The following is a 26,692-nucleotide window of genomic DNA, read 5'->3' on the forward strand; positions in this document are numbered from 1 at the left end:
CTATAAAATAAAAAAATAAGCTGGCTTATATTCAGTTTCAATTTTCCCCATTGACAGGAATTCGATTCTCTGGTGTAGCAGCAAATCGATCCCCATCAGTGGAAGTCATTAGCATCTACTTGCGCCAGCAGTTTCTACCCACAGGCGGAGGCCAGATGGATGCCAGGGGGGTCCCTCGCCTCATCTCGTGCCCCCGCCCACCCACTCATCCACCTCCCCCTCTTCTTCCGCAGCCCAGCCAACCTGTTTTGCTGCTTCTTAATGTCATCGTGTTGACAAGCTAAGCGATAAGATCAAATAAGGCTTCTCCGCTGCTGAGAGGCGCAGTGGTGCATCTTGGGAGATGATGCTCCAGAGGCTGGAGCGAGCGCCTCCAACCTCAGCCTTCTTGGGACCTCAGCTGACCTTGGAAGCAGAGGCAGCCCCTGCATCAGCTCTGCTCTGCTGGCAGGGCAGGCCCTTAAAACTGGGGCACTCTAAAGAGTGGGTGGGTGGAGATCTGGATTCTGAAGGCTGCACGCAAGTTTGAATACATTTGCATGCACTTCTCTAATTTGCATAACACTTGCTGTTTGTCTTGAGGAGTCTCGCCTCCTGGCAACCCTGCTCAGCAACCCCACTGAGTTCTTTTTGTCTTTCTGCAAAGCTCCACACGTTCTCTAAATAATTCTCATAGCCACAAGGACTAGAAGGGTGCCTTTCAAAATGAAAAAAAAAAGGGAATTGGATGCCAGGTACTGAGGCCGGCGCTAGGACTGAACATTTTGCCTCCGTGGCCCACCTAGTCCAGCATCCTGTTCTCTCAGAGGCCAGTCAGATGCTTTTGGGAAGCCAGAAACAGGACATGAGTTCAAGGTCCTCTCCCACTGCCTGCATCCCTGCAAATGGTACCCAGAGGCATACTTCCTCCATCAGCACAAGTGATGATGCACAGAGCTAGGAGTCTTCTACCTGTGTGGCCTTCTGCCTGTGGCTTTCTTCAAGATGAAAAATGTGCTTCAGTTTTTTGAAGGGTCTTGTCAGGCGCTGAATTCATAGGTCGATGTGGTTGCTTTAAATCAGTCTTTGCCTGTCAGTTTCCAGTGATCTTCCAAGCCCATAGGTGAAATTTAACCCCCCCGTACCTCTTTGCTACCTTGCTGGGTGAGGGGTACAGGCAACGACCCTCCTCTAATCTTTCAACATTTTCCTCCCTCCCTCGCTGACCACAACCTCACTTAACCTGGTGTTGAGTTTGGGGTATGGATAGTGTCTGGAAATCATTCACCCTAGTGTGCCATGCAGCAAACTGCTTGATGCTGTCTCCCATTATCTTGCCAAATGAGAAGGAACATTATCCAGGGTGAGGCTCGCAGGGGAGCTGGTCACATTCTCTTTAGCATATAAGTGAAATCTGGTACTCTATAGCCACCAACCTCAATGGCTTCGAAAGGGGTTTAGGTAAATTGGTGGACAGCAAAACTATCAGTGGCTACTAGTCATGAAGGCTGTATTCTACCTCTCCAGCTAGAGGAATAATGCCTCTGAATACCAGTTGCAGAGAATTACAAGTTGGGAGGCTGCTACTGTGCTCAGGTCCTGCTTCTGTGCTTCCCAGAGGGGCATCTAGTTGGCCACTGTGAGAACAGCCCCCCCTTTTGTCTGATCCAGCAGTGCAAGGCTCTTCCTACGTTCTGATGTTCCTTCCTACCTGTCATGGTGGCAGAGATGCTTGCTGATATAAGAAGTGGTTCTGCACACACTATGGGAGTTAAGTAATGTTGTTGTTTAGTCATGTCTGACTCTTAATGACCCCATGGACCAGAGCACTCCAGGCACTCCTGTCTTCCACTGCCTCCCACAGTTTGGTCAAACTCATGTTGGTAGCTTCGAGAACACTATCCAACCATCTCATCCTCTGTTGTCCCCTTCTCCTTGTGCCCTCCATCTTTCCCAACATCAGGGTCTTTTCCAGGGAGTCTTCTCTTCTCATGAGTTGGCCAAAGTATTGGAGCCTCAGCTTCAGGGTCTGTCCTTCCAGTGAGCACTCAGGACTGATTTCCTTAAGAATGGAGAGGTTTGATCTTCTTGCAGTTCATGGGACTCTCAAGAGTCTCCTCCAGCACCATAATTCAAAAGCATCAATTCTTCGGCAATCTGCCTTCTTTATGGTCCAGCTCTCACTTCCATATATCACTACAGTGGTACCTCGGGTTACATATGCTTCAGCTTACATACGCTTCAGGTTATAGACTCTGCTAACCCAGAAATAGTACCTCGGGTTAAGAACTTTGCTTCAGGATGAGAACAGAAATCGTGCTCCGGTGGCGCAGCAGCAGCAGGAGGCCCCATTAGCTAAAGTGGTCTCCAGGTTAAGAACGGATCTCCGGAATGAATGAAGTACTTAACCCAAGGTACCACTGTACTGGGAAAACCATAGCTTTCACTATACGGACCTTTGTCGGCAAGGTGATGTCTCTGCTTTTTAGGTTTGTCATTGCTTTTCTCCCGAGTACCAGTCTATTCTGGCTTGGTCAGACCCCACCTGGAGTCGTGTGTCCAGTTCTGGGTGTCGTAATTTAAGAAGGATATTGACAAGCTGGGATGTGTGCAGAGGAGGGCAGCCCAGATGATCAAGGGTCATATGCGTCACGTGTTTGCCCATGTGGCTCATCGGAAGTGGAAACAAGTCTGCATGTATTGCTACACTGTAGTTACTACGAGGATCTACGCCTGACCTTTATTGCCCCAGTTCTACAAAAGCGTAAAAATGAACCAGAACTCCAACGTATGAGAGCCTTGATAGAAGATAAGGTTCCTGAAATTACGATCAATGTGGCCAAATTCTGTGTAGCCGCTATTAGGCGTAGGAAACAAGAGCTTTCCAATGTCAATATGCAGGCAAAGGCAAATACTTAATTTTATGTATGTTGTTTAATTTTAAATTGCTGTTTTGGCCTAATCTGTATTGAAATTGTCCTTTGTTTTTTCCGGTGCCAAGCTTCGCTGACTAGTTGTACGAGTTAATCTGGTCTGTGACCGTTTAATAAAATTTGATTTGATTTGATCAAGGGTCTGGAAACCAAGCCTTATGAAGAACGGTTGAGGGACTTGAGTCTGTTTAGCTTGATGGAGGAGGAGACGGAGAGGTGATAAATCTCTTATGACTACTCTGTTTCAGGGCTGCAATAAGTCAGCCACAGAGCAAGTGGCGAAGTTTTTGAATATGGCCATCCGCATTTGACCAGTTATAATTGCCTGATATATATGCACATGCTGTGTTTGGCATTATTATTCTGGGTTTTACAAGTTGCATCAGTGTGCATTTTTAGCAGTGTTATTGTCAATTGTTATATGATGGTCATTAGTTGCCTCCACAGTTGGAGGCAGCAATGCTTCTGAATACCAGTTGCTGGAAACTGCAGGAAGGGAGATTTGCTCTTGTGCTCAAATCCTACTTACTCGTTTCCCATGGGCATCTGGTTGGCCCCTGTGAGAACCGGATGCTTGACTTGATGGGCCATTCGCCTGGTCCAGCAAGCTCTTCTAATGAGGCACCGCTGCCTGAAACCTTGGAGAGCTGCTGCCAGCCAGTGCAGGTGACACTGAGCTGAGTGGACCAGTGATCTGCTTCTGTGCTTCTTAATGCCATCAACACCCCATATACTTATGTGGCTTAAATTGCAAATGATTCATTCATTGCTAAATAAAAGCAAATTGCGGGGCGCACGTCCTTCCTTGCACCCTCCCCATCCATCGCCACCCTTCGAGTCCTCTTCTCCATCCCCCCCGCCTTTCCTTCTGCGCTGCTCCTTAACAAGCCAGCCTCTCTCCCTGATTGTGCTTTCCCTGTCAAGAAGACCGATGGCTGTTCTCTGCTCTTAACCCCATTATCAGCACACTGCTCCTTATCCTGGTCTCAGGGAAGTAGCAAATGGGAAATTGGATTGTGTGGGTGCTTCCTCCAAGCCTGGGGTGGGAGGAGGGGGGGGAGGCCCGATCCTTTCCTTCGCACGTGCACATCCCATTGTCTTCATGGGTCTTGCCAGGGTGGTGTAGTGGTTAAGAGCGGTGGATTTGTAATCTGGGGAACCGGGTTCGATTCCCCGCTCCTCCACCTGCAGCTTCTGGGTGACCTTGGGCCAGTCACACTTCTCTGACGTCTCTCAGCCCCACTCACCTCACAGAGTGTTTGTTGTGGGGGAGGAAGGGAAAGAAGATTGTGAGCCGCTTTGAGACTCCTTAGGGTAGTGATAAAGCAGGATATCAAATCCAAATCCAAACTCTTGCGATATACTGGGGTGGAGGTCCTGATCCCCCCCCCCACTTTCTCCTTTTTGGACTGCTATGTCGAAGCACATAGGAAGTTGCCTTAAACGGTGTCAGATCTTTGATCCATCTAGTTCATTACTGTCTACACCAACTGGCAGCAGCTCTCCAGAAATTCAGGCAGGAATCCTTCCTGACCTTCCCCTAAAAAAATAAAATAAAGTAAGAGTCTAGTCCTTATGATTCTGAACAAAAGGATGAAATAATAGCCGCCTTATATTGTATCAGACCTTTGGTCCATCTAGCTCAATACTGCCTACACTGACTGGCAGCAGCTCTCCAGGGATTGGAGTCCTTCTTGGCCTTACTCAGAGATGCCACTGGGACATCTTCTCTGCCTCTGTGGCCCTTTGCTAGATGTCAGATGGCTGCTGCGGTTGTTCGAGAGTAACCAGGCAGGACTCCAAACCTTTGTTTTACAGGTTTTATTTTGGTGCAAAAAATTAACAGTGAAGAGCTCCAAAGCTCATGTCTGGCTCAATCGCTAGCAGAATTTGGGAGTGGTCTCTTTTTGGACCTCCCCCAACATAAGAGTTTCGTTACCCCCAACCTTCTACTTCCCTCTTTGCGCCTTAAGTTACTGCGCAGGATGGGCAATGGCAAGGGCGTGTTTCCCTCCTGTCTGGCTTGCCCAGGAGCGGTGTTAAGGCTCCCAGCAGCATCCTCTGGTCCTTGCACCTCTTCCCCACTAGAGGTGGGGCTTTCCTCCTCCCCGGAAGAGGAACTGCTTCGCAAGATTTTCAGAGGCTCCCTGTAACACAACTGCCCTTCTGTTCCTCGCCTCTGAGCCAAGGGCAGTTCCCTGACACTAGATATATCTCTATATACAGTGGTACCTCGTTTTACGAACTTAATCCGTTCCTGAAGCCCGTTCTTAAACTAAATCCGTTCTTAAACCGAGGCACCCTTTCTCTAATGAGGCCTCCCGCTGCCAGTGCCGTTCCACCGTTTGGCTTCCGTTTGTAGACCAAGGTAAAGTTCGCAAACTGGAACACTACTTCTGGGTTTGCGGAGTTCGTGAACAGGGCTGTTTGTAAACTGAGGTACCACTGTATTCATTTCTGCATGAACACACAATCCAGATTTTTAACGGTGAGCATTAGGAAATCCATAGCAATGCTTGTGGGGATTTGGCTGCATTATGCGCTCTAAAGCAGCCTTCCTCAGCATGGCACCTTCCAGATGTTTTGGAGTACAGTTCTCCCCTCCCAGCATCACCATTTATTTCTTTAACCCCCTCCAGAATTAATACTGCCTGATTTTAATAAAGCCTCAAAGCAGAACATTAGAAGTATCAGTAAAAGCACAAGAAACTAATATCAACACTAAATGATCAAAACATGTGAAACTTCGATTGGGTGAACTTGTTATCGTATCATCTGTGCTGGCTCAAGGGGCAGATGGGAATTTAGTCCAAAACATATGGGGTGTGGGCACCAGATTGGGGAAGGCTGCTGCCAAGGGGACTTTGGTTTCACGCGGAGATCTCAAGGCTCCCAGTGTCTTCTCCAAGATTGAAGCAGATTTTCATCTGTCTCCACGCACACCCCAAACACACAGAAACCCTCCCAAGACAAATCTGGGGTTGCCATAGCAACTTCTTTCCCCTTGCAATTATATTTGTGGAATTTCTGATCCCGGGAACCTGCAGCTCGTTTGTCTTATCCTTCCTCTGTTGGCAGAAATGGCCATGTGTGGTTGCTTTCACATGGGCCAAAGACCAGTTTTTGAAGCAGACCTCTCCCCATCAGCCTCCACCCATCTTCTGACTCAGCCACAGCAAGTGGCTTTGTGGGCGTGCAGACCCCATCATCCTCTCCCCAGTTGAACATAAGAACATAACATCAGAGGAACCTGCTAGATCAGGCCCAGCATCCTGTTCTCACAGTGGCCAACCAGATGCCCCAGTGGGGAAGTGGGATTTGAGCGCAAGAGCACAGCAACTGGTATTCAGAAGCATTGCCTCCTCCCCTAGTGAAGGCAGAGCATAGCCATCATGGCTGGTAACCACTGATAGCCCTTTCTTCCACGAATCTGTCTAATCCGCTTTTAAAGCCATGCAAGTGGATGGCCCCCACTGCCTCTTGTGGCAGTGAGTTCCGTAGTTGAACAATGTGCTGTGCCAAGAAGTCCTTTCTTTTACAGATAGAAGGATGGCTGATAAAATGATGGGACTTGGCTGAGATGGCAAGGCTAATGTGTTTAATTAGAGAAAAATCCTTACTAACGTTTGTTAAGGATTGAACGTTTCTTGCGGACTTTTTGCGTGAAAGAGAAAATGAACTTGTAACATCTGGGTTTGAAGATTATAGAAGATAGAACAGTCGGATCTTAAAGAATGAATATCGTTTGTAGCTGCAGAGAGCCAGGAGTCCTTTTATTTTACTCTAGTTTTTTCTCTCCCCCCCCCCTTACTTTCTCCTCCTCTAGATTTCTCCTTTTCTTGTATTTTCTTCCTTCTGACTTTGTTCTCTTTTAGACTAAGCAGCTGTTTTATCTCAGTATATTATAAAAAAGATGCTTTGCAGTGGGTATGTATTTCTGTATATCTTCGAATAAGGATCAATTATGAAAATTTAAAACAAACAAAAAAGAAGTCCTTTTACTCATCCTGAATCTCCCAACCATCCGCTTCGCAGGATGTCAATGAGTTCTAGTGCTGTGAGAAAGAACGTTTCTCAATCCACATTTTCTGTGCAATGCCTAATTTCATAAACTCATCGTGTTGCCTCCAACTCACCTTTCCTCTAAACCATGGGTAGGCAAACTAATGCCCGGGGGCTGGATGTGGCCCAATCGCCTTCTCTTTTTTTTATTATAAATATTTATTAAATTTTCACAAATTATAAAAACACACACAATGCAAAATACAAACGTACACACACAAAAACAAACAAACACGTATAATTTCAAATCCTTTTTTTCTTAAAACTTACTTCATCGACTTCCCCATACCTCCCCTTTCTGCATTCCAATTCCCAAATTTGTTTCAGCAAATCCTCCCCTTAATTTTATCCAATTTTTCCTTTCCTTTTCTTTTACTTGATCTTTTACAGCTGTAATCCCTTACTTTCTATAACCACAACATTTTAACACTCATTAATTTTACAATTTTTCTTAAGGTAAATTTTAAATTTCTTCCAATCTTCTTCTACCGTCTCTTTCCCCTGGTCTTGGATTCTGCCAGTCATTTCAGCCAGTCCCATATAGTCTATCACCTTCATCTGCCATTCTTCCAGAGTGGGTAGATCCTGTGTCTTCCAATACTTTGCGATAAGTATTCTTGCTGCTGTTGTAGCATACATAAAAAAATTCTGTCTTTCTTTGACACCAATTGGCCGACAATGCCCAAGAGAAAGGCTTCTGGTTTCTTAGGAAAAGTACATTTAAGTACCTTTTTCATTTCATTATATATCATTTCCCAGAAGGCCTTAATCTTCGGGCACGTCCACCAAAGGTGAAAAAAAAGTACCTTCAGTTTCTTTACATTTCCAACACTTATTATCAGGCAAATGATAGATTTTTGCAAGCTTGACTGGGGTCATGTACCACCTATAAATCATTTTCATGATATTCTCTCTTAAGGCATTACATGCCATAAATTTTATACCGGTGGTCCACAACTGTTCCCAGTCAGCAAACATAATGTTATGACCAATGTCTTGTGCCCACTTAATCATGGCTGATTTCACTGTTTCATCTTGTGTATTCCATTTCAGCAACAAGTCGTACATTCTTGACAGATTCTTAGTATTGGGTTCTAACAGTTCTGTTTCTAATTTTGATTTCTCTACCTGGAAGCCAATTTTCCTGTCCTGTTTGTAAACCTCCATTATTTGGTAATAGTGGAGCCAATCTCGTACTTTAAGCTTCAATTTCTCATAACTCTGTAATTTCAGTTTATCTCCCTCTTGTTCCAAAATTTCCCAATATTTTGGCCATTTGGCCTCCATATTGAGCTTTTTCACGGCTTTTGCCTCCATTGGCGACAACCACCTTGGGGTTTTATTTTCCAGCAAATCCTTGTATCTAATCCAAACATTATATAATGCTTTCCTGGCCCAATCGCCTTCTCAGTCCAGCCTACGGATGGTCCGTGAATCAGTGTGTTTTTTACATGAGTAGAATGTGTCCTTTTATTTAAAATGCATCTCTGGGTTATTTGTGGGGCATAGGACTGTGGCAACAGAAACTGATGGACTATGCGGAATGTGCGAAATTGACACATAAACTATGTGACAAGGATAACTGTGACTTTAAAGAATGGGAACCTTTTATGAAGTACTTAAAGAAACAAAATGAACTGGACTCCTTGGAAGGTTTCGAATAAACATTCACAAACTCCCTTATTGATAATATACAGACAGATAAACTGAGGATCTCTGCAATTTTATAACATGCAGAGAACAATATGTGCTGAGAAACCAGAGAGAGGAGCTGAGGGAAATCTCGGGTGGGTGAGGGGGGTTTCTTTTTTTGGGGGGGAATGAGGATGATGTATTTTTGATAAATTGTTATGCTGAAATTCCATTTATTTATTTATTTATTTATTTATGGGGCATAGGAATTCATTTTTTATTTTTCAAAATATTATCTGCCCCCCCCCCCCAGGTCTGAGGGACAGTGGATTGGCTCCCTGCTGAAAAAGTTTGCTGACCCCTGCTTATAAACTTAGAAGTCCCAAACCTTGCAACTTTTCCTAACAGGCGAGTCGCTCCATTCCCTGGGTGTGTCCCCAATCCTCTGCTGGGATTTGTTAAGGCATATTGCTGCAGGGCCGATGAGGAAGGCAACCTTTCACCTGAGCCAGAAGCAGTTTAGACCAAGTCGGAGCAACACCACATCTAGTGCAATATTGCTCCTTATTCTGTTTCTTCCACACCTCTAATCCTTACCTTCTTTTTCTTATTGTTTTTTCTCCCCCAGAGCTCCTGGGATCAACCAAGAGGGTGAATGTGAATTTCCAAGACACTGATGGGTAAGTAGGTTGAAATCTGTTTATCCATTAGCACCAGTGGGGTAGCGGTCCAGTGTCATGGGGGTGGGGGATTTGAAGGGCTGTTGCTATCTCTGCAGCAGGGTCATTGTCTCCAGCATCCAACAGGTGCCCAGTGAGCAGGAAAGGAAAGGGGAGATTTTTAGCTACCATATGATCCAAGGATCTAGGAACTTGGAAAAGGCAAGGAAAGCAAGTCTTATGAGGAACGGTTGAAAGAGATGGGGACGTTTATCTAGAGCAGTGTTTCCCAACCACTGTTCCGCGGCACACTAGTGTGCCGCGAGATGTTGCCTGGAGGGAGGCGGGCGAGTCGGGCGGCGAGAGGCGGGGCGGCGGCGGCGAGGAGAGGCCGCCCAGCGCGGGGCTCTCGCCGTCTGCCTGCCTGGCTGCCTGCGAGCTCGGCGGGCAGCGCCTCCGTCCGCAGCGCCCGCCTCGCGGCTCTCATTCCCTGCCCCTGCCAAAGCTCACCCAGCCAAGCCGCGCTCTCCTTCCTGCCTCGCTTTGCTGCCTCCTCCCCCCCCCCACCCCCAAAGCTTGGAGGTTCCCCGGCAAGGGGGAGGGAAAAAATTGAAACTTACACTTTCGTGCGTCCCTCCCGGCGTGACGCTGCGCGCTGACGTCACGGGGCTGTAATGGTGGTGTGCCTCGAGATTTTTTTCATCAAATAAGTGTGCCTTTGCCCAAAAAAGGTTGGGAAACACTGATCTAGAGGACTGAGAAGAGGGATTATGTTAGGCCAGGCTTCCTCAGCCTCGGCCCTCCAGATGTTTTTGGCCTACAACTCCCATGATCCCTAGCTAGCAGGACCAGTGGTCAGAGATGATGGGAATTGTAGTCTCAAAACATCTGGAGGGCCGAGATTGAGGAAGCCTGTGTTAGGCATCTTCAGATATCTGAAGGGCTGCCACACAAACATGAAGCAAACTTGTTTTCTGTAGCTCCAGAGGGAAGGATCCTAACCAATGGATTCAAGCGATAGGAAAGGGGATTCCTTGGGAAGCCCAGAGCTTTGTCCATTGGTCAAGGCTTCCTCCAATCCTGTCAGATCCTGGACACAGCAAGACAGTAGCCATTAAGAATCTTTCTGTCTCCCACAGATGGAAACAGTTAATGGTTAAGAGATCCTTTTTTTGTGGGGGAGGGCTGGATAGTGGCTTTCCCCAGACATTTGGAACTACAACTCCCATCAGCCCCCCCCCCCCAACATCAATACAGCTCCGCTGCCCGAGACTGATGGGAACTGTTGTAGTCCTCAAAATCGGGAGGGTAGCAGGCTGGGGAAAGTTTCTGCCTAGGGGGCTTGCTCCAGCTGTGCATGGGCTCAGCCAACCTCACAGGGTTGTTGTGAGGCTAAAACAGGGAGAGGAAGAGAATTGTGCACGCCACCTTGAGCTCCTTGGAGGAAAGGCGGGATAAAGAAGGAATAATAAAAGAAATAAATAAGTGGATGGAAAGGCTTGCAGGAGGGGAGCATGAAGAAATTTCTCTTTGTTCTTAAGACCCCCTTGTGTTGCCTGCATCCAGTTTTGCAGAGGACCTCATGAAGCTCTCTCGGTGGCCTCCTCTGTACATCACAAGCACTGTGCCTGGCCTCCCCATGACTTAAGATCGTTAAAAAAAGCCTGCTGGATCAGGCCAGTGGCCCATCCTGTTCTCACAGTGGCCGACCATTGGGGAACCTGCAATTCAAAGATTCAATCACAAGAGCCCTCTCCCCTCCTGCATTTTCCAGCAACTGGGCATTCAGAGAAGCAGAGCAGTAGCCATTGATAGCCCTCTCCTCTCCTCCATGGTTTTGTCCCATCCTCTGTCAAAGCCATCCAGGTCTCTGGCCTTCACTGCCTCCTTTGAGACTTGGATCCCACTCTTCAACAAAAGAAGGAAATGACGCAAAATTTGAGAGAACCGTTGTACAACCCTGTCTGAGTTGTGTAATTTATGCCAGGCACAGAATTCCGAAGGCAGAATTCTTAATTCTGTTCGCTGCACGTGCCTGAAAGGGGGGGGGGGAAGCAATTCTGCTGCCTTATGAGGTGACCTCGTTTGCTTCCCATTGAAGTGTATTCCTTTTCCATTCCTTTCTTGATATAAGAAAGCTGCTTGCAGCTGCCGGGGCCCAGGTAATTTCACTGTTGTGATGACTTGCAGGAGATGAGAGGAGGCAATTTTTGCTGAGATGGAAAATAGTACAATGGAGCAAACTCCCCCCCCCCTTCTCTGCACTCCCCAGGTGAGATCTCTGTGAATTCAGGTTAGTGTGTCCTTCCGGAAAACCAAAGAACATAAGGAGAGCCTGGCTTCCAGATCGGGCCAATGACCCGTCTAGTCTGACATCCTGTTTTCACAGGAGCCAACCACCAAATGGCATCAAAACAACAGCAAGCTCTTTGTCCAGGTTTTGGGGCAAATACCAGGGGATGACTATTGGCTTTATGCTTCAGGGCACCTGACTGGTCTCTGCAGAAACCAGGATGCTCAACTAGACAGGCTTTTGTTCTACACCTGTAGCAAACCATACATTTAAAGTACAAAATTTTCCCCCAAGAATCCTGGAAATCGTAGTGACCCCTAGCAGAGCTACAGTTCCCAGTACCCTTAAACTACAGTTCCCATGATTCTTTGGGGAAAGTCACGTGCTCCAGAGGAAGGGTGGGATATAAAGCCTCGTAGGGTTCAAGATGGTTGGATTTAGAGGAGGTGCATTGTTAGGTCTAAAGCGCTCTACAACTCGGGACGGGGATACCCAAAAGATCATTGCGCCCCTTATATACCCAGTCAATCATGGCTGTTTGCAGGCTGTCTTGAAGGCACCATCTTCCCAGGGACATCTGTTCCCTGCAATGTAGGCATTGGGCTTTTAGTGCTGTGGCACCAGCCCTTTGGAATGTTGTCCCCTTAAATATTAGACAGGTGCCACCTCTGACTTCCTTTTGGTGGAATTGGTCTTAAGCCACTTATATTGTTTAATAATCGCTTGTTTCTTTCCATCCTGGGCTCCTTTATTTATTTTATTTAGTTCAACAAAATTATACGCCACTTCATAGTTTTACAAAAACAACCCTCGAAGCGGTTTAGAAAAAAAATAAAACAATAAAATTGCCAACGATAATTTGAAACTTTCGAAAAGTCAAAATAACAATGGACTAAAAACAAATTAAAATTTGTGCCAACCTTCTACATATGTGGATGGGCTTGCCTAAGCAGAAAAATGCTTTTAGCAGGGACTGAAGAGAGTACAGTGAAGGTGCCTGTCAGTTGTTAAGGTCTTTGAACTTGGCCCTTTGAGAGGAAGGGTGGGATATAAATTTAATAAATAGTCGTAAATAAAAAGATCAACTTCTGGAGGGCTCCAGGTTGGGGAAGCCTGCTTTGGCGGAAGAGAACGGCTCTGTCCTCTCCTGGGCAGGTGCCACCTCCCTTTCCAAGCAGCCCTTGCAGACGGCTTGGCAGGCGGCAGGCGGAGGAGACGGAGAAGTAAATGAGTCTTTGCTGAAAGACGAGGGGGCGGAAAGGGGGGGACGCTTCTTCCATTAGCTGGAGAGAGGCGCAGACTCCCACGCAAAGCTGGGCTCTTCTGGCTTCAGGCAAGGGATGGGTGCTCAACACACAGCCTTTTCTGGCCCTGTGCAGGCAAGGGAGAGAATAGGTCTCTTTGGTCAGTATCCTGAGCGGTCTCACAGAGACCAGAGGCCGCCCAAGCAAGTAGCCACGTGTGTGTCTGAGAGAGGAAGGGAGAGAGAGAATACCTCGTTGCGTTGTATCTCAATGCGCCAGCTGAACTGGTGTCACCACTGTGGCGTTGCAGAATATTCGTTAACGGTTGCATTTCATACCCCACCTTTTCCTCCAAGGAGCTCAAGGCAGAGTATACGGTTGTTGCTTTTCCTCTCTCCCCACTTTTATTTTATTTGGTTATTTAAGAAATTTGTATAACCACCTGTACCCGTAGGTCTCAGGGCGGTTCACAACATAGAAGTGCAGAAAAACAAACCGAAATGGCTCAGTGGAGAGGGATATTTTTGCTTTACTTGTGGAGTGATCTAAGGAAGAAAAATAACAGGAACAGCCTCTCTGCTGGAAGCATTTCGGAGGCGCCCAAGTGCGTTTCTCACGTCCTCCCCATGGCCCCCAGACGCACAAATCCCAGGGAACGCTGAAATCCAGGCTTCTGGGCAGCTTTCCTGGAAAGAGCAGGAGAGACAGATTTGCTGAGTCCCACTGCTCTCTCTCTTTGTGTGTATGTGTGGAATCGCTACAATGCCAAGCAGACCCCACGAGCCCTGTGCTAAATTGGGGCATTCCTTAGCAGCTATAACAACTCTGCTCTGGTTTACATCTGCAGAGTTTGGGTCTGTGCTTTTATGGAAATGTTTGGAAAGCTGCGTGCGTCTTCCCCAAATATCCTGGGATCGAGATATGACTTACGTGCACACATCCAGCCCGTAATCGTCATCTCTGCCTCTCTGTCCAAAAAACCCATCGGTCATTTAATTCTTTAATTTATTTTTTAAAGTTTTCTGTCTTCCTCTTTAGCCCCAAAAGGTTCTTGGAGCAGCTACCCATTGTTTAAAAGCAGTAAAACGATAATAATCTGGAGGTAGCAGCGAGAGGCAAAGTTGTGGAGCAGTACCAAATCCGGTTTAATCCAGGATCTAAAAAATTAAGCTAAAAACACATAGATTATTTTTAAGTGTGTGCCGGTCAGCGGGGAAAGTATTTCACTGGCGCCAAGATAGACACCCGGGTCTTGGCAGGCCTCTCCGGGAAGGTCAGCATCTGCCTCCAGAGGCTGGGATAGCAAGGAAGGACTGGTGGTGATGATGATAATTAAATTTATTACCTGCTCTTCACCAGCAGATGCCAGGGTAGGATGCAACCAACTAACACTAAAGCCAGTTAAAAAATGATGACCTTAAAATCTGTGCACATGCTTGGGACACCATGACACAGAAACATCAGAAACTGGCTTCTACTGAATCAGACTTCTCTTGCTTGGACTCTGAGCCTGGACCAGCCTGGGATACTCTTTTGGTTGCTGCTCCCTTGAGGTGACTCTTGGCCAGTTGCCTGCTTCTTCAGGAGCCCAGGGAGAACAGGACAGCAGTATGTCCTGGGATAGCTAAATTGGTAGATTGTGAGACTTAATCTCAGGGTCCTGGGTTTCAGCCCCACGTTGGGCAAAAGATTCCTGCATTGCAGGGGGCTGGACTAGATGACTCTTGTGGTGCCTTTCAAGTCTACCGTTCTATCATTCTACCTGGGTAAAGGGTAAAGGGACCCCTGACCGTTAGGTCCAGTCATGGACGACTCTGGGGTTGCGGCGCTCATCTCGCTTTATTGGCCGAGGGAGCCGGCATACAGCTTCTGGGCCATGTGGCCAGCACGACTAAGCCGTTTCTGGCGAACCAGAGCAGCGCATGGAAATGCCATTTACCTTCCTGCCGGAGCTGTACCTATTTATCTACTTGCACTTTGACATGCTTTCGAACTGCTAGGTTGGCAGGAGCAGGGACCGAGCAACGGGAGCTCACCCTGTCGCAGGGATTCGAACTGCCGACCTTCCGATCGGCAAGCCCTAGGCTCTGTGGTTTAGACCACAGCGCCACCCGCGTCCTGGGTGCATGCAACTAACGATAAGAACATAAGAAGAGCCTGCTGGATCAGGCCAATGGCCCATCTGATCCAGCATCCTGTTCTCACAGTGGCCATCCAGATGTCTCAGTGGCAAACCCACAACAGGACCTGAGCAAAAGAGCATTCTCTCTACCAGTGATCCCCAGCGACTGGTATTCAGAAGCATTTCTGCCTCTGGCCATGCATGGAAGGAGAGAGAGCGCATAGAGTGTGGGAGCCAGGAAGGATCCTGGGGAGGTCCTTCCCTTAGAGTTGGGGTTTGCGGCAGAGAAAGCCTTGACCTGCTTTTGTGCCAGCTGTACCTGGGCAGTGCGTCTCCTGCTGATCTAAGGAAAGGGGAGAGAGCTCTGGGAGCTCTGAGCTGGCCTGAAAATCTGAAGCAGGGCCAAATTTAGCAAGGGTTACCTTTTTGTGGGGCTGCTGCTTTCTGCATTGGTGTGAACTGAGAGCTGGGGAGTTGGGCAGGGCAAGAGGAGGTGGTGGCCGTGGTGGGAAGTCTCTCTGGCACTTGACATCTCTGCTTTGCCCCCTTTCCTTGCAGATTCTCTGCCCTGCACCACGCGGCCCTCAATGGCAACACAGAACTCATCTCCCTGCTGTTGGAGGCTCAGGCTGCTGTGGATATCAAGGATAACAAAGGCAAGCACAGGAGAGAGACTCCTAGAAGGAATGCAGAGAGCGCCTGGGGGTGGGATTTGGGGAAAGGTGGGCAGGGCTTTGATTGAGTGGGCGGGGCTTTGCTTTGGTCATGGTGGGTTCTGGAATTGGGGAACTGAGCTGTACTACAGCAGAGAACAAAGAGAGAGAGAGAAAGAGGCAGATCTCACAAGGTGCTGAAGGAGGTCCTATGGTCTTTTTTCATGTCATGTGTCCCATTTTTAGAGGAGAAGCTGTTAGTCTCTTGCAAAGAAAACAACCTTAATGACGGCGGGTGGGGCGGGACATGTGTACGTACTATGGCCTAAGACTTTTTGGGCTGCATTCCACTCCATCAGAAGCATGCAATATTGCATAGATCATGATTTGAGGTGTGCGAGGGATTGTAAACAGTGAGGGCAGGAGGAAAGACAAAGCAGAAAAGTAGAGATAGTGATAATGGTTATGTTACACCTCCACACAAACCAGGTGTTGATACCACAGGCACCCTGGCATCGGTAAACCAGTTAACACATGCAATCAGCCTCTTGATGAATTGCAATTCAGCTGTTTTTCACTGGTGCCCCCACTCTGTTCCTCTATTCCTTTATGGCCACCTTAAGGTCAGCTTTGGAGTACCCCCATGGGCTTGTGGCTATTTCCAGCTTTGAGGTCAGATTTGTGCCCATCTACACTATGACCTTAATGTGTTTTTATTATTAAGAACCCTTCTTTGGAGGCAGCTGGAACAAGCCCGGCAAATATAATTCAACCAGTGTGTCATCAAGTTGCAAGTGGATCCCACCATGTCTTAGTATATTAACTACATGTGGTTTGGGCAAACCACAGTTTCCCATATTCCGATACTGTGGTTTGTTTGAGGTGGCTGTTGGACACTTCCAATGTTCTCCCTGTGCCTTGAGAAGTTTTCCCAGTTCTTTTGGATTGAGTTATGCCCCCAGAAATGAAGGGTGGTTTCAATGCTAGCATTGATAATCTCTCTCTCTCTCCCCATCCCCTCCTGGATGTGGTACAGGGATGCGCCCCTTGCACTACGCTGCCTGGCAGGGTAAGAAGGACCCCATGAAGCTGGTGCTGAAGGCTGGCTCTTCTGTGAATGTTCAGTCGGATGAAGGGCAGATCCCTTTGCACCTGGCAGCCCAGCACGGCCACTATGATGTGGTAAGGGGCAAAAGGGGTGGGGAAGGGGGTCCTGCCTAGGGATAGATGAATCTGTCAGTCTCAAATTCTCAGCGCTTCAATGTGAAATCCTCCCGATAAACACATTTTTGCATGCATTTTTGGCTGATAGATATCTTTTGCAAGCAAATTTTCCATTGACTGCAGTGCAGTTCTGTATATTATTTTAAGTAAGATGACTTTTTTTTTTTTGCTCGTTTCCCCCCAATATATGCATTTCTGCACGCTTTGTTTGTCTGGAGAAATTCGGAGGAGAGCCAATTTCAAAGGCTGACTCTGTTTCAGTTGGTATATTGGTTCGAGAAGCGCAAATGAGGTTGTTTTTCATTGAGGTGCAAACAAAACCAATTTTCTCCCTCATCTGCGCCATGCCATGAGAGATGCATCTTGTTCCAGCTCTCTGGGGGTGGGAAGAGAATTTTACTTGCCCAATGGCATAGAGAATTTGACTTGTCTTTGACTTGCAAAGGGCCCATAAAATCCGTAAGCAAACCGTCCCTGCAGATCCTGGGCAACATTGGGGTCTGGTGGGGAGTGCATGGCATTGATGGAGGTGGGGCTTACATGTGCCCTACCCCTACACCACATGTGCCCTACACCACCCTACACGACAGCCAGTGTGGTATAGTGGTTAAGAGCGGTGGACTCGTAATCTGGTGAACCGGGTTCGCGTCTCCGCTCCTCCACATGCAGCTGCTGGGTGACCTCGGGCCAGTCTCACTTCTCTGAAGTCTCTCAGCCCCACTCACCTCACAGAGTGTTTGTTGTGGGGGAGGAAGGGAAAAGGAGAATGTTAGCCGCTTTGAGACTCCTTTGGGTAGTGATAAAGCAGGATATCAAATCCAAATCCAAACCCCTGTTCCCTTATGCCTTCCCCTCTGCTCCCTTATTGGACTTGGCGCATAAGTGTTCAGGTGAAGGCCTGAACACACCAAATGTTATTTGCCTCTCCTATTTGGACTCTCCCTCCTGCTGGAGTGGTGTGGGAAGAAACCCCTGGGAAGCAGCTCCCCACACCCCACCCAGGACACTCCAGCAATGCAGACAGTGGGCTGAGAGATCGAATCCTCTAACTGGTGGATTTTGGCCCATGACTCCACTCAGCGTCTGCATTTTGTTGTGCCTGCCTCTTTTTCGCTCTCTCCATCCCGCAGTCAGAGATGCTCCTCCAGCACCAGTCCAACCCCTGCATCCTGGACATTTCGGGCAAGACCCCGCTCGACCTGGCCTGCGAGTTCGGAAGGGTTGGGGTAAGTCAACCGGCTGCGGCGGCAGAAATTGGGGGTGAGCGCTTGAGGTGGGGTGGGGTGTGTAACCAAATGCTTCCCTGGGAGAAGCAGGAGGTTGACTTCCTGCCCTCTTCCTGTTGGCTCAGTGGGAGAGAACACACCAGGAAGTCCCAGCTTCAACCCCCAGTGGCTTCTCCAGGTGGGGCTGGGGAAGACCGCTGCCGAAAACCTTGGAGAACTGCTGCCAGTCAGTGTAGACCAGGCTTTGCCAACTTTAGGTCTCCAGCTGATTTTGGACTACAATTCCCATCATCCCTGACCACTAGTCCTGCAAGCTAGGGATGATGGGAGTTGTAGTCCAGAAACAGCTGGAGACCCAAGGTTGGGAAACCCTGGTGTCGAGAATACTGATCTAGATGGTCTAGTGGTCTGACTTGGTATGAGGCACCTTCCTTTGTCACCATGTAGTGCAGCCCTCGTTCAGAACGCTGAGGACTAGAACCTTGCTTTGTTTTTTTATGAAAAGGGCCATAGTAATAGAGCACCTGCTTTGTGTGTGCAGAAGGTCCCGGGTTCAGTCCTGGCATCTCTGGAGAGAATTGAGTGAGACTCCTTGCCTGAAATCCTGGCAAGCCATTGCTGCTGGTCCTTTGCAGTCAATCTTGAGCTCTGGCTTGGAATCTGGCTTGGAATCAGGTGGCTTCCGTTGTCCCTCGTGCTGCTTCTCCTCCAGCCACCTAGTTATCTCTCCGTTGGACTACTGCAATGTGCTCTATGTGGGGCTACCTTTGAAGGTGACCTGGAAACTACAACTAATCCAGAATGCAGCAGCAGCTAGACTGGTGACTGGGAGTGGCTGCCAAGACCATATAACACTGGTCTTGAAAGACCTACACTGGCTCCCAGTACGTTTCCAAGCACAATTCAAAATGTTGGTGCTGACCTTTAAAGCCCTAAACGGCCTCAGCCTAGTATACCTGAAGGAGCGTCTCCACCCCCATCGTTCTACCAGGACACTGAGGTCCAGTGCTGAGGGCCTTCTGGTGGTTCCCTCGCTGTGAGAAGCCAAGTTACAGGGAACCAGGCAGAGGGCCTTCTCGGTAGTCGCTCCCGCCCTGTGGAACACCCTCCCACCAGATGTCAAAGAGAAAAATAACTACCAAACTTTTAGAAGACATCTGAAGGCAGCCCTGGGTAGGGAAGCTTTTAATGTTTAATAGGTTATTGTATTTTAGTGTTCTGTTGGAAGCTGCCCAGAGTGGCTGGGGAAACCCGGCCAGATGGGCGGGATATAAAAAATCATCATCATCATCATCTCTTTTGCCCTTCCAGGTAGTGCAGCTGCTGTTGAGCAGCAACATGTGTGCCGCCCTCCTGGAGCCCAAGCCAGGAGACATCACCGACCCCAATGGGACCAGCCCCCTGCACCTGGCGGCCAAGAACGGCCACATTGACATCATCAGGTATGCCCCCTTCTGCCTGGCGTCTGGGGAAGGGTAGAAGAAGAATGGCATTGGCACAGCGCACAAAATATGGCTATAAAACATTAAGTGTTTGTCGTGGGGAGATTTCAGCCTCCGTTTCGAAGTGCCTGCAGAACCGCCAAGGTGCCAGTCAGCTTTCAGATATTTGACAGATCTCCTGGGCGTCCAGCCAGGATCTGCTCTCCAGGCTTTTCAAGGTCTAGGTGCCTGCATCTCTGTCTTGGCATCAGCACTGGCGATCTGACTGGCCGGCCGGCTTTCCTGTGGCATAGGATTATCCCTACCCCCCCTCCGCTCCTGATGCATTAGTGGCTGAAATTGCAAATCCCAAGACTGCCAGGTCCACCTCTCATCTCTGGTGTGCGCCAGTGTGTTAGGAAGGGAGCTGCCCTGTGCACCCCGCTGGCACGCAACTCACTTAGCAAATTGTCTGCAGCCTCTGCTGTGCTAATCTGGGGCTTGTATCTCAGCAGGATAGCAGCTGCTAATCTTGGCCTCTGGAGGCCTCTCCCGCAGCGCTTAGGATCATTTGTGAGATTTCCGTGCTGTGTTTCCACTTGAATGAGCCCGGGATGAGGCTCCTGAAGGGGTGGTGCAGCCTTCCTCAACTTGCTGCCTTTCCGATGTTTGGGACTACAACTCCCATCAGCCCCCAGCCAGCATGCTGATGGGACTTGTAGTCCAAAGTGGACCAGCTGGGTGGGGATTTGTAGTCCAAACCATCTGGAGGGTGCAAGGTTGAGGAAGAGCAGGACCGTGTTTCTAGAGATCATTGTTCTTAAAATGCTTTTTTTGGGGGGGTGGGGAACCAAATTTTTGCTCTTCCTCCTCCTCCTCTCACAATAGTTAGGAGGGTTAGCGCTCTGTTCACAGACAAATTGCCCCACTTTTATTTATTTCTCTGTATTTCTCAGCAACACCTCGTCTTAGATGCATTTGACTTGCATGATTTCAAGCACATCCAGTTGGAGGTGGGCTGGTTGAAATTGCACAAGTCAATGAATATGAATAAAGGTGAAGAGGTTAGTAAGTGAAAGGAGTTAATATTATGAGAAATATGAATTTGGAGAACTGTTACACAGGTGACATAATGAAATTCAGTTAGAGAGGATTCGAGGAAGTCAGTCACCAATGTAAAGAGATTTAGGTAGTTGAAGTAATAATTTTCTTTCGTGTTTAGTTTAGTTTATTGTAGTGTATTGTGTTTTTCTTTGTTGTGTGTTTTGTTATGTTTTCTTTGTGATAAATGTGGGAAATCAATTAAAAAAATTGGGGGGGGGGGAGAAATTGCACAAGTCAAGTTCCAAGCAAAAGCTCTTATTGTGCCAGTTCCGCTTGGGGTTAACCAATGCGAAAAGGGCTTTTAAGTCTTGCTTGCTTAGCAAGGCCCTTTCCATGCACTGGCTCTGGGATGTTCTCGTGAGATCTCGCTCATGATCCATGAGTTCTCACGCGAGCATCCCTGGCCTTCGAGAGCTGACAGGCTGAGTTGACCTCACCCCTCAAGCAAGGCAGGGAGCTAAAAAGCTTGCATTGCACCAGGTCTGCTTGGGTTACATGGCATGGAAACTGCTTTTAAGTTCTCTGCCTTGTTTGCTGGGCAAGGCCCATTTGCTCTGGGGGTGCTTTCCCCCCCTCCCCACTTGCTAGCAGTGGCATGGCTCCAAGAATCCTGGGCAGACACAATTTTAGTATACATGCATAACCCTTGGAACCAAACCCCTGTGTAAGATGAGGGATTACTGCATTAAATTTTTTTAAAGCATCTGTAATCCTGCTCTTAAGCTGGAAAAAAAAAGATGATGATTCAGGACAGATAAAAGAACATAGCACATAGTTAAACTATGGAACTCGCTGCCACAAGGGGCAGTGATGGCCACCAACTTGGGTGGCTTCAAAAGAGGATTGGACAAATTCATGGAAGAGAGGGGTCTCTATGGCTGCTAGCCAGCATGGCTCTGTTCTGCCTCTGCAGTCAGAGGGAGAGATGCTTCTGAAAACCAGTTGCTGGAAACTGCAGGAGAGGAGAGGGCTCTTGGGTTCAGATTCCCATGGGGCATCTGTGACTCCAGCATGAGATGCTGGACTAGATGGGCCATTGGTCTGATCCAGAAGGCTCTTCTTAGGTTCTTATTCAACTTCCACCATTGTTTATATCCATGATAGGACTCTTCCTACCAGCAAGCCAAGGGTCTTTAAAAAACCCACAATGTGTATGGAATTGGGAGGGAGGAAGCTGCTCAAACTGGTCATTGTCCTGAAGTCCTTGCAATGACCAGCTGGGTTGGGAGAGGATGAGCCAAAGAGTGGTGGCCTTTCAGCGGATGGAGAAGTCTCAGACCAGTTTCTCCCCTCTCCTATAGCCTGATGGAATGATGGATGGGGTGGGATGTCCCTATTGGGGTAGCGCAGGCCCCCATTGTGCAATACATTATATAGGGCTTCTTGTCTTCCCTGGCATGTTGAAGGGACCCCATTGGGGTGGGTTGAACCCCAGCATGTTCCCTATTACAGCCTCCTTTGCTTTTGCCCCCTGGGTTCTGCCTGGGATGCCTGGATTTTGAGCTTCTCAGAGTATTTATTACCCATGAGAGCCAGAAAGGTTCATCCCTGGCCTATTATGGGCAACTGTCGAAATGTTCTGCATCTGCTATCTCGCTTGTCCTCGCATCAGCCTTGTAAGGTAGAGAAGGGCTTGGAAGGCTTCAGAAAAGAGAAGTCAAAGCCAGAGGGCGGCAGGAGCTGCAGGCAAAGCATTAATTGTAAGCATCTCTCCCCCCCGCCTCCCGCCAAGTCATTTCCTGTCCTGGGAGTTATTAATGGGGTGGTCTTGCGGGGCCCAAGAGTTTAGTGGACAGGAAACAGCCACTTAATAGCTCAGCAAATGTGAGGGTCTTCCTCCAGGGGCAAGCAGTATTCAGAGACCTTGCCTGGGGAGGAGCAGAGAATTGAGCCTCAACTGAGGTTTCATCAGGGCTAGAGTCTTGATTGATGGAGTGGTTTTGAATCCAGGAGGGGCTAAGTGAGATCGCCTAGCTCAGCTATCCTCAACCTGATGCCCTCTAGTTTTTTGGGACTACAGCCCCCTTCAGCCCCAGCCATCTGCTCCCATCTACCCTGGCATCGGATGGTCTTGCTAGGCCACCTCACCTTATCTAGCAGGACCACCCCACCCCTTCTCCCCATTTTTAGTGTGTTAGGCTCACACATCCAAAGTGTGCCTGGAAACCCTTGTGAGTCAAGGGTGCCTCTTCCTCCTCCTCCTGATGTAAGGCACTGATACTTTGTGCATAGGAAAACCAAGCTGGGGCAAACGTTTGGCCAAAGGAAATGCCCATGGGTTTAATGCGCAAGTGCGCCGCTTATTTCTTTCCCCCTGAAATTAAAAAAAGGTCTTCAGTGCTGCTTCTGGGAAATGGGTTTGAAGACTCAAGTAGCCATGGCGCCTTCGAAACCCCAGAAAGCAGAATGAAATACATTATTTGCGTGGGATTTGCAGCGGGTGAAAGTTTACAGACCTTTTTTTTTTTTTGTCTTCTCTCTGTCTGGGGGCTCCTTGTCTCTGTAGCTCCATTTCCAGGCCTCTGCAGTGGCACCTGTTGGATTTCTGTCCATTTGGCAGGCGCCCTTGAACCCGGGAGCATCTGCCAGGGGTTTAGGGGCTTAGTTGTTGTTGTTGTTTTGCCCTCTTTCCTCCTGCAGACTCCTGCTCCAGTCCGGGATCGACATCAACCGGCAGACGAAGGCAGGCACCGCGTTGCATGAGGCGGCCTTATGCGGCAAGACGGAGGTCGTGCGCCTCCTCCTGGATGTAAGCACCCTGCCCTGGTCCGCTTGCAGGAATGGCGGGGAGAGGGAGGGCACAGAACGTGGGGGGCAGCCCCTCTCTTGTGCCAAGGTGCAGAGCTTGGTGAAGGTTCCCTGAGCTCCAGAGAGCCGGTGCCCTCCCTGGATGGCATCTTCAGGCTCTTCCTTGCCCTCACTAGCCTCGCCACGATCCCAGATCTCCATTTTCCTTGTCTCAGGCAGCCCACCCTATTCCCCACCCCTGTCTGTTTTCGCAGAGCGGAATCAACGCTCACATCCGAAACACCTACAGCCAGACGGCGCTGGACATTGTCAACCAGTTCACGGCCACCCAGGCCAGCAGGGAGATCAAGCAGATGCTCCGAGGTAAGGATAAGGGATTTCGGCTGCGATGCCTGCATTAAAGGGGGTTGGACTAGATGACCCTCGGAGCCCCGTCCGACTCTACGGTCAGTCTAAAGTTGGCCGCACGTGAGTGGAGGTGTTCTGCCTTCTCCCCTCACACAAATGTAGCCTGCAGAACGGGAGATGACACAGCTGGCCTCCCTGGCAGGGCTGTTGTTGCACAGCTCTTTTATTGAACTGGATTGTACCCAACTCATTTTATGCCAGGCCATTAGGCCCATTGAGGTTAATGGGCCTCCATTAGCCGTGTTTCATGTTAATTTCAGCAGGCCTATGTGGGATCCAACCCACTTAAGTGATTAATTTTGTATCTCTTAGACCCAGCATTTCCTCTGGATCAGAGCACCAGGCTGCTTACAACAAAGCTGCTGCTGCTTATTATTATTATTATTATTATTATTATTATTATTATTATTATATAATTTATATGCTGCCCTTCTGACTGGGTTTTCCCTGCCACTCTGGGCGGCTTCCAACAAAATATTAAAAGCACAGTAAAACATCAAGCAATAAACGTCCCTATACAGGACTGTCTACAGGTGTAGTATTAAATTAAACTGTAATATTAAATTTAAAATAAAAAACTGGAATGAAATCATACATCCTTTATATAAAAACAGGACATGGAACCTTAAACCCTAATCAGCATCAGGATAATCAGGCTACAAAGGCCTCAACAAATAAATAAAGCTAATGTGGAGGTGTCAGAGCTGCTTCCAGGTCCCAGCTCACAGAGGACCACGCTAGCCGGTATTACTGTACAAAAGTCTTTATTGAGTTACAAGTTCCATTTTCAAGCCGCAGCGTGCAGCTCTACGTCTTAGAAGCTAGACCGGCGAAGCTCCGTCTGAGTCTCCGCCTCCTGTACACCAACTTAATACTCTAGCCTTACTCCACCTCTTCCGTCTTTCCCTCCTCCTCTGGGTCTATGAACTCCCTGAGTTCCTGCATCTCATCTTCAGACATGGAATACAGTTTCCCTGTCGGCAGCGTCGCCCCTGGCAGGAGGTCAATCTTGCAGTCATAGGGCCTGTGGGGAGGCAGCTTGTCCGCCTCCTTCTCGCAGAAAACTTCCAAAAATTCTGCGTACTTGTGGGGGACTGCTTGCAGCGTGCCCAATTGCAGCTGTGCGTCCTCTTCTTCCCCCTCCGGTCCGGACAGGATGCAGTGTTCTGCACAGTAAGAGGAGCCGAAGGTTAGTTGCCGCTGGTACCAAGCCAACGTTGGACTGTGCCTGTCCAGCCAACTCATGCCCAATACTATAGGCGTGTCCGACAGCTGGGTGACCTTAAAGCTGATGACTTCTCTGTGATTGCCAATTTGCATCACCATCGGTGGCGTTTGCTGCACCACCTGCCCCCCTAGCAATTCCCTGCCATCCACCGTGACAACCTTCAGGGGCAGCGTGGCTGGCAGTAGCGCTATATTGTGCTGCTCGATGAAATCCTGTCCTATAAAGTCCGCGTTGCTACCAGAGTCAATGGTAATTGGCACTTCCATTGTAAGTCCATTGGGTAGCTGGAGCGATGCGGTGAGCTGCACTACTGGTTTGGGCGGGAGGGGGTCTGTGGGCTGCAAAATCTCTGGGGACTGCTTCCCTGACTCGTCTGGCTGGGCCCCAGTGCCTCTGTTTCCAGCCAGACTCCGTCGTTTCCCTGCTGTGGTTCTCTCTGCTGAGTTGCTTCTGTTACCGTCGCTGAGGCTGCAGTGTGCTTGTGGAGCCTCTGGGGACACTCTTTCGCCATGTGCTGAGGACTGTCACAGAGGTAGCACTTCCTGTTCCCTCTAGGAGGCTTCGCTTTGACTGCTCCCGGTGCTAGGGCTCTGGTTGCTGATTGAGCCCTGGCACCTCCAACCTCCATAGGTTCCCCTCCTCCTCCTGGCGGAGGCGTGGAGTGCGCACGCGCTGCATCCCTGGGAAAGAAGGAAGGTGATCTTGCTGCCTCGCGTCCTCCACGCCCTTCGTCCCTGCTCCATGGACGGTCTTCTAGCCGCACCCCAATCGTCAGCGCCCTCTGAACGATCTCCTGAGTGCTCCGGGGTCTCTCCCCCCTCGCAATTTCGTCCTTTACTGCACTGTTCAAACCTTCCCAGAAAAGATCTCTGACTGGAGCTGAATCTTTGTCCCATTCCAGTGCACTGACCAGTGCAAAAAAGCGGGAATGATACTGCCTTACACTGTCCCTCCCTTGTTTCAGCCCATGTATCTCTTTTCTGGCGATATCAACGTCTATATTTGATAAAAAACACGAGTCCATCGCTTTAATGAAGGCATCCGCACTTCGGAGTGCCGGATCCTTATCTCTCCACAGATTGCGCAGCCACGCTTTAGCGTCTCCATGCAAATGGGATAGAATAAACCCCACCTTCTCTTGCTCATCTCTAAAGTCTTTGTCCAGCAGTTGCAGCGCAAACTGCACATCTGCTCGGAAGTTGGGGTACTGCTGTAAATTCCCATCGAAATGAGATACCAGGCTGCCTCCTCTTCTCCCCAGCCCAATTCCCTCCGATTTGGGTCCCAGTTGCCCCTGCTTTGTAAGCACTTCCAACCTGACTTGGAGATCCTTGTAGGCGGCGGCCGCTTCTTCTTCCCTCTTCCTGGATGCGAGTATCTCAGTGTTTAGATGTGACACTGCATTTTGCAGGGCTGCTATCTGCTGTTCAGTATTCATCTCGTCCGACTTTCGTGAGCTCGCAAAGCACCAATCTTCACCCCTCGCTGCGTCCACTCACGCTGCGAGGCTTTTGGTGCAACTGAGACGGAGCTTACTGTCAGAGCTGCTTCCAGGTCCCAGCTCACAGAGGACCACGCTAGCCGGTATTACTGTACAAAAGTCTTTATTGAGTTACAAGTTCCATTTTCAAGCCGCAGCGTGCAGCTCTACGTCTTAGAAGCTAGACCGGCGAAGCTCCGTCTGAGTCTCCGCCTCCTGTACACCAACTTAATACTCTAGCCTTACTCCACCTCTTCCGTCTTTCCCTCCTCCTCT

General features: G+C 48.8%; 1 protein-coding gene across 5 annotated transcripts in view; it reads left to right on the plus strand.

The window, feature by feature from the left end:
* Positions 1-26,692, plus strand: part of CASKIN1 (CASK interacting protein 1) — a 120,768-nt gene that overhangs the window by 63,890 nt on the left and 30,186 nt on the right. For 4 of the 5 annotated variants that reach the window (XM_081170825.1, XM_081170826.1, XM_081170827.1 and 1 more), the window contains exons 2-8: positions 9,235-9,286; positions 15,483-15,580; positions 16,614-16,759; positions 17,932-18,027; positions 19,339-19,469; positions 23,193-23,301; positions 23,555-23,663. In XM_081170825.1, coding sequence (XP_081026951.1) covers positions 9,235-9,286; positions 15,483-15,580; positions 16,614-16,759; positions 17,932-18,027; positions 19,339-19,469; positions 23,193-23,301; positions 23,555-23,663 — 741 coding nt within the window. Of the gene's footprint in view, positions 1-9,234; positions 9,287-15,482; positions 15,581-16,613; positions 16,760-17,931; positions 18,028-19,338; positions 19,470-23,192; positions 23,302-23,554; positions 23,664-26,692 lie in introns of those variants that run through there. The other variant, XM_081170829.1, reaches the window with a different exon arrangement.

Source organism: Podarcis bocagei (genome assembly GCF_964188305.1).
Source record: "Podarcis bocagei genome assembly, chromosome: 14".
Classification (NCBI taxonomy): Eukaryota; Metazoa; Chordata; class Lepidosauria; order Squamata; family Lacertidae; genus Podarcis; species Podarcis bocagei.